Source organism: Macrotis lagotis, chromosome 3, assembly GCF_037893015.1.
Source record: "Macrotis lagotis isolate mMagLag1 chromosome 3, bilby.v1.9.chrom.fasta, whole genome shotgun sequence".
Taxonomy (NCBI): domain Eukaryota; kingdom Metazoa; phylum Chordata; class Mammalia; order Peramelemorphia; family Peramelidae; genus Macrotis; species Macrotis lagotis.
In genome coordinates, this window is record NC_133660.1 from 68,013,023 (window position 1) to 68,027,610 (window position 14,588).

General features: G+C 38.1%; 1 protein-coding gene across 5 annotated transcripts in view; it reads right to left on the bottom strand.

The window, feature by feature from the left end:
• The window catches only part of LOC141517611 (plasma kallikrein-like), a 29,517-nt gene extending 24,094 nt beyond the window's left edge, over positions 1-5,423 (bottom strand). For 4 of the 5 annotated variants that reach the window (XM_074228800.1, XM_074228801.1, XM_074228802.1 and 1 more), the window contains exons 1-3: positions 5,285-5,423; positions 4,047-4,105; positions 301-463 (exon numbers count right to left, since the gene is read on the bottom strand). In XM_074228800.1, coding sequence (XP_074084901.1) covers positions 301-463; positions 4,047-4,104 — 221 coding nt within the window. In that variant the 5' untranslated portion in view covers position 4,105; positions 5,285-5,423. The remainder of the gene's footprint in view (positions 1-300; positions 464-4,046; positions 4,106-5,284) is intronic. The other variant, XM_074228805.1, reaches the window with a different exon arrangement.
• Positions 5,424-14,588: the final 9,165 nt, after the last annotated feature.

Genomic DNA, 14,588 nt, shown 5'->3' on the forward strand with positions numbered 1-14,588 from the left:
TTTTAGATAAGGAAACTAAGGCAGACAGAAGTTGACTTGCTGCGTGACCTACGTAGTTACACAGCTAGTAAGTGGAGCAAGATTTGTTCAAGTCAGTGCAAGATGACTCCAGGGTCATCACTCTATCCAGTCATTTATCTTAACCTCCCTGGAACTCTTCTGTATAAGGAGGATTTATGATTTTTATCTCTTAAGGAGCACAAATATAATTCTTGTTCTGTGCTCCTTAATGAGTATTGTTAGGTGAGGGATGAGGTGGTGAGGTATCAGTTTCTCTGATAATGAATCCCAAGCCTTTACCTTTTGTTCTCATCATTAATGGAGTTTGCAGGTAGAAAACTAAACAGTGTACACCTGGGGTGGAAAGTGCATACTTTCTGGCAATGCTCAGCAGTTGGGGTGTGAATCGCATCCACATCTCCTCCTTTAAAGAAGATGTTTTCATTAAACTGAGTCACACACTCTGGAAAGGAATCAAAGGAGAATGTTAACCTTGGAAAACCTGCAAGAATGTGCTCTAGTACCTTCTTATTTACTTTTTCCCCAAAAAAATTATTACCATCACCCACCCTGTCCATTCTTAGCAATCCTCTCCCTCCTAACTCCCCATTAATATATGGTTGTGATTTCCTAGATAGAATGAAATTATTGGGCAGTAAGGTGAAGCAATAGATACAGAATGGGTCCTGGAGTCAGAAAGACCTGGATTCAAATTTCAGAATCTACCAGTTGAGTGACATTGGGAAAAATGTTTAAGCTCTAATAGCCCCTGTAAAATGGGGGTGTTGATAATAATAGTATCCGCCTTCAGACAAATGAGGTCATATCTGCAAAGCACCTGACACAGCCATCATCATCATCATCATCTAACCACCCATCTGTCCAGATTTCTTTCATATAACTTCCCTTCACAATCTGCTTTTCCAACTAAACTGACCTAATAATATTTAGCATTTATGTGGTTATATACATACATATATATATATATATATATATATATATATATATATATATATATATATGTCAAATCTCATTTGATCCTTACAATAACTCTGGAAGACTGATGCTATTATTATTCTCTTTTGTGAATGAGGAAACCAAAACTGAGAGTGACTTGCTTAGGGTTATACAAGCTAGAAAATGTCTGAGGGGCAGCTAGGTGGCAAAGTGTATAGAACGACCAGTCTGGAGTCCAGAAGACTCCTCTTCCTGAGTTCAAATCTACCCTCACATGCTTACTAGCTTTGTGACTCTCGACAAGTCACTTAACCCTGTTTGCCTCAATTTCTTTATCTGTAAAATGAGCTGGAGAAGAAAATAGCAAACCACTTCAGTATCTCTGTCAAGGAACCCCAAACAGGGCCACAAAAAGTCAGACAACTGAAAATGACTCAACAAATATCTGTTAGCAGGAAATGAATGGAGATCTTCTTGTCCCCAGACTCCACACTTTAATCACTGTGACATGTTCTCCAAACTCATCATTTTGTGACCCATCTCCATCTCTTCTCCTTGCCTGGAACTCACTCCCTTCTCATCTTTACCTCACAATTCTCAACTTCCTTTAAAACACAGGTGAGGGCAACAGTTATGGGAAGCTTTTCTCAGTCCCCCTAGTTCATAGTGTTCCCAGGGGTGTGCTTTTAAAAAATGTTTAACAGCCTGACATCCAAAAGGAAAAAAATATATGCCATATACATTTTAAAGCTGAATCTACTTTATTAACATTTTCTTCATTACTTTGTTAAGTCTAATCAATCATTAAAACAATAAATCAAGTCCTGGTTTGTAGTTTTTGTCAGTTCCCGAGGTGTGAATGTTCACTACAAAAATTTAACAACCAGCTCACCCTTGAGTTTTCTCTAGCCTTTGAAATTTTTTTGCATGTACTTACTGTTAAATATCTTACTTACTGTTGTCTCTGTTGTAAAAATCTTATAAAATATAAGCTTCACAGAGTGAAGACTTTTTAGTTTTACCTTTGTACCCCCAGCACCTAAGATGGTATCTAGCAAATATAGCAATAACTACATAAAAAAATTATTGAATTAAATCAAAGTTCCCAGTTATCCTTTCTCCTTCTAGATACAGTAAAGGAAACTTCCCTCTACTTAATCCAACAATTGATGTTGGTTTCCCATATGCTAGAAATCATCTACTTAACGAAAGCTTGCATAGAGTACCAGAATGAGTTATGATTTCTCACAGAGGCTGGTAACTAAATAAAAGATATATGTGTGTGTGTGTATGTGTGTGTGTGTGTGTGTGTGTGTGTGTGTGTGTGTGTATACACACACACACTATGACGTACATATCCATACACACATATATTTTCCTTAGGGTTAAGTTATTTGTACATAATTCCTAAATATTCATGGAGAATATATGATCTTTCATCTACTAACATCTAGAAGTGTGTCCATGAAATGACCAACATGGAGGGAGGGCTGGTAATGGATAGGTGAACATCAGTCAATCAGTCTACAAGCATTTACTGGCCTTTTGCCAGGCACTACACTAGGCACCAAATATAAAGAGTGCCCTTGCCCAGAAGGCATTTACATTTCACTAGAGAGGCATATACAAAGCATATTCAAAATAAATACTAAGTATTTTTTGCAGGGGTTTGGAGATTCAAATACTAACAGCCAAAAGAAACAGAAAAAAAAAAAAACATATAAGATCTGAACTTTGAAAGAAACTAAGGATTTTAAGGTGGGAGTGGGAGGGAGGGCATCATAGATATAAGAAATACGTTGAGCAAAGGCATGGAATTACGAGATGGAGAATTATATGTGAGGAACAGAAAAAGGACTGATTTGGCTTTAACGCAGAGCGTATAAAGAAGATACATATTTCGTAACCGAAAAGGCAAGTTGGAATCAGATTACAAAGATCTTTAAAAGTTTCACAGAAAAGGATACTATACTTTGATATTATCAATAGGGAACAGGGAGCCACTGGAGTTTATTGAGCAGAGGAATAATACACTGGATCTGTTGGGGGGGATTGTTTTTGTTTTTTTGCGAGGCAAATGTGTTTTTAAGAATATAGATGAATAGGGGCAGCTAGGTGGCATGATGGATAAAGCACCGGCCCTGAAGTCAGGAGTACCTGGGTTCAAGTCAGGCCTCAGACACTTAATAATTACCTAGCTGTGTGGCCTTGGGCAAGTCACTTAAACCCGTTTGCCTTGCAAAAACCTAAAAAAGAAAAGTAAAATAAAAGAATATAGATGAATAATTGAAGTGGTACATTGGAATCCCTGATATGTGGAGAGGCAAAGAGACAAAGAGACAGAAAGACAGAGAGAGAGAGAGAGAGAGAGAGAGAGAGAGAGAGAGAGAGAGAGAGAGGGGTGTATGATCTGGGATAATAATGTGGGTGACAATATGGATCCATCAAGGATTTTATTATTGTTTTGGGGACCACTTGAGTACAGTCAGATTCAAATTGTAAAAATAAGTAATGATTGTCACATAGATGTAGATCCAGAAGGGATCTCAGAAGTGTAGTGAATAGATCTAGTTCATGAAGATGAAGAAACCAAAGTCAATGGAATTTTGGTCCAATGGTCATACAGGTCAAAAACATCAGAGTTAAGATTTGAACTCAGGTTTTCTGCCTTCAGAGTCGGTGCTATGCTACAGTGAAACAAAACTCCTAAAAATAGACATAGCTCTGTAAGTATAGTTCTTGGTTTTGTTCCTGAAGCCTGTGTTGTTTATTCACTTTGAAGATCTGATTTCTTAGATTAGCAATCTTCCCCTCCTACCTGATTTTTCACTTCTAGGCCCTGCTCCTTGCTTCATGATAAAAGACAAGGAAAGGAAATCTAAAGAGCAGTTCAGCAGGTTCATGCCTCTGATCCCTTGAAGAAGAGTCAGATGATCACAGAACCAGGAGAAGACTCCTTTTTAGTTTTCTGTTCTCCCCAGAGAAATGAACCCTCTTCATAGACTTGTGCCTAGGACATCCAGCCCTCTCAACTTTACCAACCATGGAAAATATTCTTTGGGTAAGATATGTGTTAAAGCTGAACTCACCACTGGTCACTGTAGCAAAGAAGAAAAGGAAATAAACTGCTTCGCATGGGAAATTCATCCTAAAATGATAAAACATATGAACAAGTCTGTAGTATCTTCCAAGAAAGCGTGGCCTGAAGTTTTGATGACCAAGTAATCTAACAAATCAAAAATATGATTATCTATTGCTTCCGTGTTGATAGATATTAGCTATGAATTCTTGACAAAGAATCTCACAAATTAAGAAGAGGGATCATTAGTATTGTATATAATTTATCACTTGGAAAAAACAAGATTCAATGCACTTCAAAAAACATGGATATAACAGTAGTTCACATCTCCCAGTTCTTGGCATCACGTCTGACATATATGTATATTTATATGTGTGTAAGTCCGTGTGTGTGTGTGTGTGTGTAGTATGTGTGAAGGTGCTTAAGAATGTTTATTAACTTGACTTAGCAGCCCCCTTGCTCCAGTTTCTAAATTTCATGTAATATATTATAGAGTATCATCTATTATTAAATATCAAATAACAACATGACAAAATATTATATTATAACATAGTGTCTTATATAGATATTTATGTAAAAATACACAATATCTATAGTTTTACAGATAGATAGGTAGATAGATAGATAAGGTATCAGCATAGCTTTATTATTGTTAGTGGAGAAGGGAGAGGGACAGAGAGGGAAATTATATATGTAGATGTGGAGATAAAAATCTACCTCACTCTAATGTGTGTGTATATATATATATATATATATATATATATATATATATATATATATCATCATGCAGCTGTTTAACCCTATAATTATTGTTCATCAGTGATACAGCTTGTGATCTCATAGTGAGGAAACAGTATGGGAGATTTCTGCTAAGACTTGATTTTAAATTGTATTGATGGGGAAGAAGCATATTTAAGAAATGCATAAATGCTTTAAAATGTAAAATCTTTACAATGACTTCCACACACAGAGAAGAGATTTGCACTTTCATGTACAATCCTCTTTTTATGTTCTACTTTGTATATGTAAAATGCAAAATTTATTTAGTGACAAGTGAACAAAAACACATTCTATTTAAAAAGATGACACACATGCTATCTTTACTGGCTCATTTTGACTTCCTAAATATGCCGTATTTAGAATCAAAACATCGCTTCACTGAGTTAAAAAAGCAAGTAAACAAACAAAACATAGTCCTTTCAAACAATGACCTTTAGAAAAGTTATCAGTATAAGAGAGATTCTCTACCTGAAATTTTGCAGGTTTCAATGGCTCAGGAAGCAAGAATTAGGTCTTCTTTCCACCTAAAAAGATGAATGGTCCTCCCTTCATACAGAGGACTGTGGCAATGCATGTAGTATTTGCTTGACTCTAACACTGACTCTGATCCTCTGCCAAATGACTGTCAACACTTTTCTCTGCCAACATTTTTCATAAATGTCCAACCTCCTGTTTTCCACTGACCTCATTAATATGTCAGCGATTTTGCTTTGTGACTGTGGTTCAATTATTTTGTGTTTTGGAGAATTCTTTGTCATTTTTAGAACAAGTTAGATTGATCTTCTTTATACTTTTTCATTGCAGAAATAGAAGATTGGAGAATAGAATCTGGCGGTGGTGGAGATGGAATTCTTAGAGCTAGATTGAGAGTCATAGAATCATGGAACTAAAGCTGGAGGGGAGCAAGAGGCATTTGGATTTTGGTAACAGTGTGGATGGGTAAATGTTTAACAGCAAATACTTTGGGGAAAAATGTACCCATGACACATTTTTTATGTTTAATTTGCAGAATTAAATTTTCCTCACTGGTTTTTTAAGCCTAGAAATCCACAAAACATAAATCAAACCTGGATTTGTAGCATTTGCCCATTTCTTAGGCATAAATACTCTTACTGAAATTTCAACAAGCACTCTAGCACAAACAAGTTAAAGCTGACTCCTCACTAATTGAATGCAAATGGAATTTGTACCCACATTGTTTGATCTCAGACCCAGTGATCTTTCTATAGGATCCTGCTGATTGGGTGCCTATTTCACCTCTGACTTACTAGCTGTGTAATCATGAGTGATGGCTCAAACCATCAACAAACATTTACTTCTAATATACCAGGCACTAGACTAAGTAGGGATATCAAGAAAAAAACGTTTAAACACACTTTGGTTGCAAAAGACCTCATGTTCTAAAGGGAAAACAACATGTGCATAAGTAGATATATTTAAGAAACATACAAACTAGATCTACGATAACCTTAGAGGGAAAAGCATAAGCAGCCAAAAGGGAGACAATGACAACGTGACTGGCAAAAGTTTCTTGAGGAAGTAGGTACTTGAGGGCGGCTAGGTGGCACAGTGGATAGAGCACTGACCTTGGAGTCAGGAGTACCTGGGTTCAAATCCGGTCTCAGACACTTAATAATTACCTAGCTGTGTGGCCTTGGGCAAGCCACTTAACCCCATTTGCCTTGCAGAAACCTAAAAAAAAGTAGGTACTTGAGTTTTGTGATGAAGTCAGGTTGTTAATAAGTAGAGGCAAGAAGAGGGTATATTTCAGGTACTTTATAAAGGCACCAGATATAGCAGATTTGACATTGTGATTGAAGAACAAGTCATTTGACCCATATGACTTACTATAGAGTGCTTGGAGAGAAGTCTATTTAAGAAATTGCCAAGATGGGAAAAGACTAGGTTGTCCAGTGACTTAAATGTCAAACAGATGTATTTTGGAACCAATGGAGGTTACTGGGTCAGAGGAGACCCTCTAGGAAAATTACTTTTCCAGCTTTGTGGAAGATGTATTGGAGTGAAGAAAAACTTGAGTCAGAGAGTCCAATTAGAAGGCAGTTGCAATAATCTAGAGATGATGAGGATTAGAACTAGGGTTGTAGCTATGTGAATGGAAAGGGGAATATATTTGGGAGATGTGGACATAGAAACCACTAGATTTCCAAACTAGATGAATATGCTGAGTAAGCATTAGTAAGGTGTCAAAAAAACACTACCACCACAAAAATATCAAGGTGGTGGGCCTAGGTATCATAATCATACCCTCAGAAGCAATGTGGAATTCACCTGATGTCTCTGAGTCTGTTTCTTCATCTGTTAAATGGAGATAAAACTACCTGTTATAACAACCTCACATGTTTTTGATGGGACTTATTTGAGACAATGAATTAAAAAGTGCTGTGTAAGTCTAATGCAACATGAATAAGTAGTCTCTTGCCCAAGAAATTGGAATGCCATTGTAAGGGGAGAGAAATCACCACATCTCAGCACAAAGATAAAGAAATTAAAGGGAAATAATGAAAAAAGGTAGGAAAGAAGCAGTATCAGATCTTGAACTATAACACAAAGAAATAATCATCTAAACAATTTGACACAGGTAAAAAAATAAAAAAGTTGATCAATAGAACTGATTAGAAACAATTTACAGAAGCAAAATAGCACAGTGGTCTGATATATAATAAACCCAGATGATTCAACTATTATTAGGACAAGAACTCAGTATTAAATTAAAACTGTTTAGGCTAATATCTTTCACTATATATCAAAAGAAGTTCTAAATGGATACATGACAGGTATAAAAGATTATATCATAAACAAGTCAGAGGGACACTGAAGAGATATCTGCCAGATCAATGGATAAAATGAATGTTCATGATCAAATAATAAATAAAAAAGGATCACAAAAGTCATAATTGACAATTTTGATTATATAAAATTTGAAAGGTTTTGCATACCAACGCATTCAAAATTAGAAGTTGTTTTTCATTCGCATTTAACACTTTGTGGATGAGAAAACAGAGACAAATACAGTTAAGTGACTTGCCCAGGGTCACACAATTAGAGTCTGAAGCTTGATTAAAATTCAGGAAGATGACCCTTCTTGACTCCAGACCTAGTACTCTATCCATTGTGCTGCCTAGCTGCCCAAGGAGAGAGCAAGTAAATGGTTCTTTTAGGTTTTTGCACAGCAAATGGGCTTAAGTGGCTTGCCCAAGTCCACACAGCTAGGTAATTATTAAGTGTCTGAGACCGGATGTGAACTCAGGTACTCTGCACCACCTAGCTGCCCCAAACAGGCAGTTTTAGAGGAATAAATCCAAGCTATCAATAATTATATTTTTAATGTCCTATAAAACTAGAGAAATATACTCTAAGGTTCAGTCTCATACCCATTAGACTTGCAAAGTTGACAAATAATGGGAAAAATGACAAATTTCACAAGAGCTATTGGAAATCAAATGCATTAATGGACTGTTCACGGAACTGTGAACTATGAACTATGAACATAGAACAAGATATTCTGTAAAGTAATTTGGAGCTATGTCCAAAAAGCTATTAAACTATGTATATCTTTGAAACAGTGATACCAATACTAATTCTATGCCCCCAAACAGATCAAACAAAAGAGGAAAAGAATACATAAGTTCTAAAAAATTTATAGCAGCTCTTTTTTTGTGGTAGAAAAGCAGCATGGTACAATCAAAAGAGCATTGCACTTTGCATTCAAGTCCCAGTTTAGATACTAATCATATGAGTCTAGCAAAGTCATTTTATTCTCTGAACCTCAGTTTCTACAGCTATAAAATAACAAAACTAATATGTATACTCCCTACCTGAAAAGGTTATTGTGAGGAAAGTACTTTATGAAGCTTATAGAATAAATAAATTAAATTTAAACTAATAGAACATTATGCTTTATGCTGAACCAAAATCAGCCTCATTATAATTTCTGCCCATTGGTCTGAGATTTGCCCTCCACTCCAAAAAACTTTTTATGTATATTTGTTTATGATATCCATTAAAATATTTTTATACAGTATTCATGTTTTGATTCTCAATTTCTTTCCATAGATAAGTAGTCCAGTTTCTCAGTCTTCCCTTCACAATCAATATTCTGTGACACCTTTGCATATTGGACTTCTAACTTGGTATCAGGCATGAGCATCCTGGAGCTAACAGAGAGAAAAGTCAATGAAAATGACTAAAGCTGAAAGATGGAATGTCCTCTCAGAAAAAAACAATAAGAAAAATCAAGGTCACTGGATCAAAGATAGAAAGGGGGAAGTGCTGCTTATGGCAACAACACTTTCATCACAATCACTGAATTTGTATTATTATAACTGAGTGCTAATGCTTATTTGAGATGGACCAGGGAGACCTGGAGAATATAATATCCAGGAGGTAAAAGTTTAGTGATGATGCCTGATGCCAAATGGGAAACTCAGAGTGGCAAGATGGATGAGATGCTCTGCTTTACTAAGAAGGTATTTGTATAATATACAATGGATCTCAAATATAATAAGATGAAACCTAATAAAAATAAATATAAAGTCTTCAAATTGGGTTAAAAATATCAAACTCACAAGGACAGGAGATGTATGGATAAGTAATATGGTATAGGGATCTTAGTGCACTGTAAAAATGAGTAAAAAATCTAATGCAATCTTAGAATGAATTAATAGAGGTATAGTGTTCAGTGGCAGTTAGGTGGTTCAGTGAATAGAGTCCTGGACTTGGAAGACTTGAGTTCAAATCAAGCCTCAGACACTAGTTATGTAATGTAGTTTCCTCTTCTACTGATCATACTGCTTCATTATCTTTGCCAATGAAAGCCCACATGGAGTCATGAAGAATCAGACACTATTGAAATTAATGAATGAATGAATAACAAATCAAATTCAAATAAGAAAGGCGATAGTTCTGTTCCACTCCTTTGCTACAGTATCTAGGAAGAGATAACCCTTCATCTTGCCAAAGGACCTCAATTCTTCCTTGGTCCTTTGATCCCCTTTTCTCCCATTTCTTCTATTAACACGACTCTAATCATTCCTGTTCTCTCACCTGGTCTACTCACTATGTCTTCTTTATTTCCCAGAAATACTCCTTGAGTCATCTGTATTTGCAGCCTCTACTGCTTATCTACCTCCTGCTTCTCAAATTCTCTCCATCACTTTTAGTCACTAAATCTGATGGGGGGGTTTTGTTGGTGTCATAGTGTACAGAGAACTGAACCAAGAGTCAGGAAGACCTGAATTTGAATCTAACCTCAAGCACTTACTTTCCATGTGACCCTGGGTAAGTCATTTAATCTTTTTGCCTCTATTTTCTCTGTGATAAAATGGAAATATTAATAGTACCCACCTCCTAGAGTTTTTCTGAGGAATAAATGAGATATTTGTAAAGCACTTGGGCCTATGGTAGGTACTGCATAAATGATAGTTATTATTATTATTATTATTATTATTATTATTATATAGCAACAGTTATCACTCTGTCCCTTTTCAGATTACCTTAAATTTTATTTGCCTGTCTGATAATGTGGGTACTCTTTTAGAAGAGGGATTGTTTCATTCTATGTATCTGTATTCCCAACATCCAGGAAAATGCCTGGCAGAAAGTAGACAATAAATCTATTTGCTGATTAATATATATCTGTCCATATTGCATCTCTCCCATTCTTGCCAGAATGTATCCCATTCTCTCCCAAGCTCCCTGTGGATAGGAACTGTTTCTTTTAGTCTTTAATTCAGTATCTAGCATAGTACATGGCTATTAATAAATTTTGAATAGAATGGGAAAGAAGAGATGGAGGCTAAGTGTTAGAAAAAAATAGGAAAGTTTGGAATCCTCTTAGCAAGGAGGGAAGTGTGCATTTCAGAGAAGACTATATGAAGAAAGGGACACTGGAACTCAGTCTTTTCATTTATTTTTTATTCTCATTTTGTACAAATGTTTTTTTTTTACATTAATAAAATATTCTTGTTTACAAGTAAACAAAATACCCTTCCTCCCCCATGAATATAGAAAGACTTGCGTGGGTGAAAAAAGTAAAGGGGAAAGAAAAAATTAAAATAAAAAAATAATAGTAATAATTGTAGGTATGGCCAGGTGGCCCAATGGACGAAGCACCAGCCCTGGATCTACGAGCACCTGAGTCCATATCCAGCCTCATAAACCCAACAATCACCTAGCCGTGTGACATGCAAGCCACCCAATCCCCACTGCCCTGCAAAAACACCCCCCCCCCAAAAAAGAAAAAAAAGACCCAAAATAAAATAAAATAGTAATAATAGTAGGGGTGGCTGTGTGGCAGACAGAGCATTGGCCCTTGAGCCAGGAGCACCAGGGTCCAAATCCGGCCCCAGACACACAAAGATCACCCTGCTATGTGGCCCCAGGCAGGCCATCCAGCCCCACTTGCCCTACACCCTCCCCCAAATAATAATAACAAAAAATGTACTTGAATCTTTGTTCCAACACCAACAACTCTGTCATGGGTGGATCTCATTCTTTATGATAAGTCCATCACAAAAGTTACTTCCATATTTTTCCACCGTTGCCATTGCTGATCACAACTCCCTCCTTTCTTATTTCTCCACTACCATGTACTCTATTTTCTCTCTCCTTTCACTCTGACTCTGCTGTAGGGTCATTGACTGGCTCAGCATACAGATCCCTGGTCCTGGGGCCAAGATGCCCTGAGCCCCACTACCACCCCTTAAGGCCAGCATCCACCTGGCCCCATGGTCCTGGGCAGGCCTTCCAATCCCAGCCCCCTGCAAGAAGTAAGAAAGAAAATGTGTTATATCTGACCAGTCTCCCCCCATAGTACATCCTCTCCTCCTTTATTCATATCCCCACCCCTTCCCCCTGCTCCCCCCTCCTTCTTACTCCAGATGTCTCTACCCCATTGAGTATATATGCTGTTTCCTCTCCTAGCCATCTCTGATGAGAGCAAAGGTTCCCTCATTCCCCCTTGCCTCCCCCTTTCCATATCATTGCAATAGCTCATTGTAATAAAAAAAAAATCTTATGTGAAATATCTTGGACTATTCCCCCTCTCCTTTTTCTTTCTCCCATTACATTTTCCTTTTTTTCTATTGACTCCATTTTTACACCATGTTTTATCTTCGAATTCAGCTTTCTCCTGTGCTTCAACTATAAAAGCTCTCTCTATCTGCTCTATTAACTGAGAAGGTTCATATGAGTATTATCAGTGTCATTTTTCTATGCAAGAATGCATGCAGTTCATCCTCATTAAGTCCCTCATATTTCCCCCCTCTCCTCCAATCTCCATGCTTCACCTGAGTCCTGTATCTGAAGATCAAACCTTCTATTCAGCTCTGGCCATTCCAAAAGGAACATTTGAAATTCCCCTGGTTCACTGAAAGTCCATCTTTTTCCCTGGAAGAGGACATTCAGCCTTGCTGGGTAGTTCATTCTTGGCTGCATTCTAAGCATTTTTGCCTTCCGGTATATTGTGTTCCAAGCCCTACGAGCTTCCAGTGTAGTTGCTGATAAGTCCTGTGTGATCCTGACTGCAGCTCCACGATATTTGAACTGTGTCCTTCTGGCTGCTTGTAATATTTTCTCTTTTGACTTGGGAGTTCTGGAACCTGGCTATAATCTTCCTAGGGGTTGTTTTTTTGGGCTCTCTTTCTTGGGGGGGAATCAGTGGATTCTCTCCATTTCTATTTTGCCCTCTGCTTCTAGAATATCAGGGCAATTTTCCTGTAGTAATTCTTTGAAAATGATGTCAAGGCTCTTTTCCTGATCATGACTTTCAGGTATTCCAATAATTTTTAAACTATCTTTCCTAAGTCTGCTTTTCATATCACTTATTTTTTCAATGAGATATTTCACATTTTCTTCTAATTTTTCTTTTTTTTTGTTTTGAAGTATTGATTCCTGATTTCTGGTAAATTCATCAATCTCCCTGAATTCTATTCTTTGTCTGAAGGATTTGTTCTCCTCAGAGAGTTTTCTTATCTCTTTTTCCATCTGGTCAATTTTTGTTTTTAAAGCATTCTTCTCCTCAATAACTTTTTGAACTGTTTTGTCCATTTGACCTAAGCTGGTTTTTAGCATGCTATTTTCTTCAGCATTTTTTTGGATTTCCTTGACTAAGCTGCTGACTTCATTTTCATGTTTTTCCTGCATCTCTCTCCTTTCTTTTCCCAGTTTTTCTTCCAACTCCCTCATTTGATTTTCAAAGTCTTTTTTGAGCTCTGTCATAGCCTGAGCCCAATTTCTGTTTTATCTTGGAGTCTTTAGATGCAGGAGCTTGTGCTTCCTCATCTTCAGACTGAGTATTTTGATCCTTCTTGGGCTCATTTGCAAAATATTTCTCAATAGTCTTCCTCTTGTTTCTCTGCTTGCTCTTTTTCCCAGCCTGGGCCTGGTTTGGGGGGTGCTTCCTGAGCTTTTGGGGCACTCCCACAAGGGTCTCAGTGTGTGAGGCTCTGTCCTCCCTCCTCGTCTGTGAATGACCATAAGCACCTCCCTCTGCCATGGGGCTGAGGTGGGGGGGAGCCCTGCTGTTCTATGGGGGGGGCCTAGACTTCGATCAGGATCTGAATGTGGTCAGAGCCCCAGAGTCCTGTTCCAGGGGCAGAGGACAGAGCTCGCAGTTTCTCTTCACTCCCCTCCCTCAGCTCAATGGGCTCATGCCCTGGAGGCTCCCGCTTACTGGCTTGCCTGCTTCTGTTTCCGGGTCTGGGCTGCAGAAAGACCAAGCTGCTAGCTGTCCGCCCTGAGGGCTCACTCTGGCAGAGGTCCCCCACTGTTATCCCACTTTGTGCCCGGTGCTCCCCGGGGTGCAGCTCAGGAGACTCCCCCGCTGCTGTGAGCTGAGACTCCCAGCACCCTGGGGCTGCCTCCGGGAGGCTGAAGTTCTTTGGCTCTAGCGGGCCACCCCTCTGGCAGGCCGCCCCTCCGACCCGGGGAGCAGAGCCTTTCTGCTCTTTTCCAGGTTACCTTGAGTAGGAGAACTGCCTCACTGGGTCCCTTTGTGGGTTCTGTCTCTCGAAAGTTTAGTTAGAGTCCTTAGCTGATGAGTTTTATCAGAGAGCTCCTAAGACTATATCCCTTCTTGTTGCCATCTTGGCTCCGCCCCCTGGAACTCAGTCTTAAAAGAAGGAAAGGAATTCACCACCTTGGAAACAGCAGGGAATGTGTTCTAGGCAAGGGAGCAGTCAGTCATAAGAATCAAAAAGGCAGAAGGGAGAACAATAGTATAAAAAACAACATGTCATCCCAGATGGCTCTTGAGTACATGAAGAAGAAGAATATAACAACATGGCTAGAGGAACACATTGGAATTGGATTGTGGAAGGTCTCAAATGCCAGGCTAACTTTGGAAGAAAATGATTTTGCACAACTCTGTCTCACATAAGATCACTCAATAAAATGCTTGTCTGTTAATATGTATTTGCACATATTGTGTCTCCCCCACTCTCACCAGAATGTAAGCTTCCCTAAGGAATGGTACTATTTCTTTTGTCTTTGTGCCAAGAATCTAGCATAGTATATGATTCTTAATAAACCTTGAATAGAATGGCAAAGAAGAGATTGAGGTAAAATATTGAAAAGACTAGATAAGCAAAAGACATCTAACTTCTTTCCATTTTTACTCTGCTTCCCTTAAAATGAGTTACATTTTTAAAAAAGGAAAACCTGTAGATATGAAGTGCCTGTTATCTAGCATTGAAGTGGATAAAATTCTGGGCCTGGAGTCAGGAAGACTCAACTTGTGAGTTCAAATCAAGTC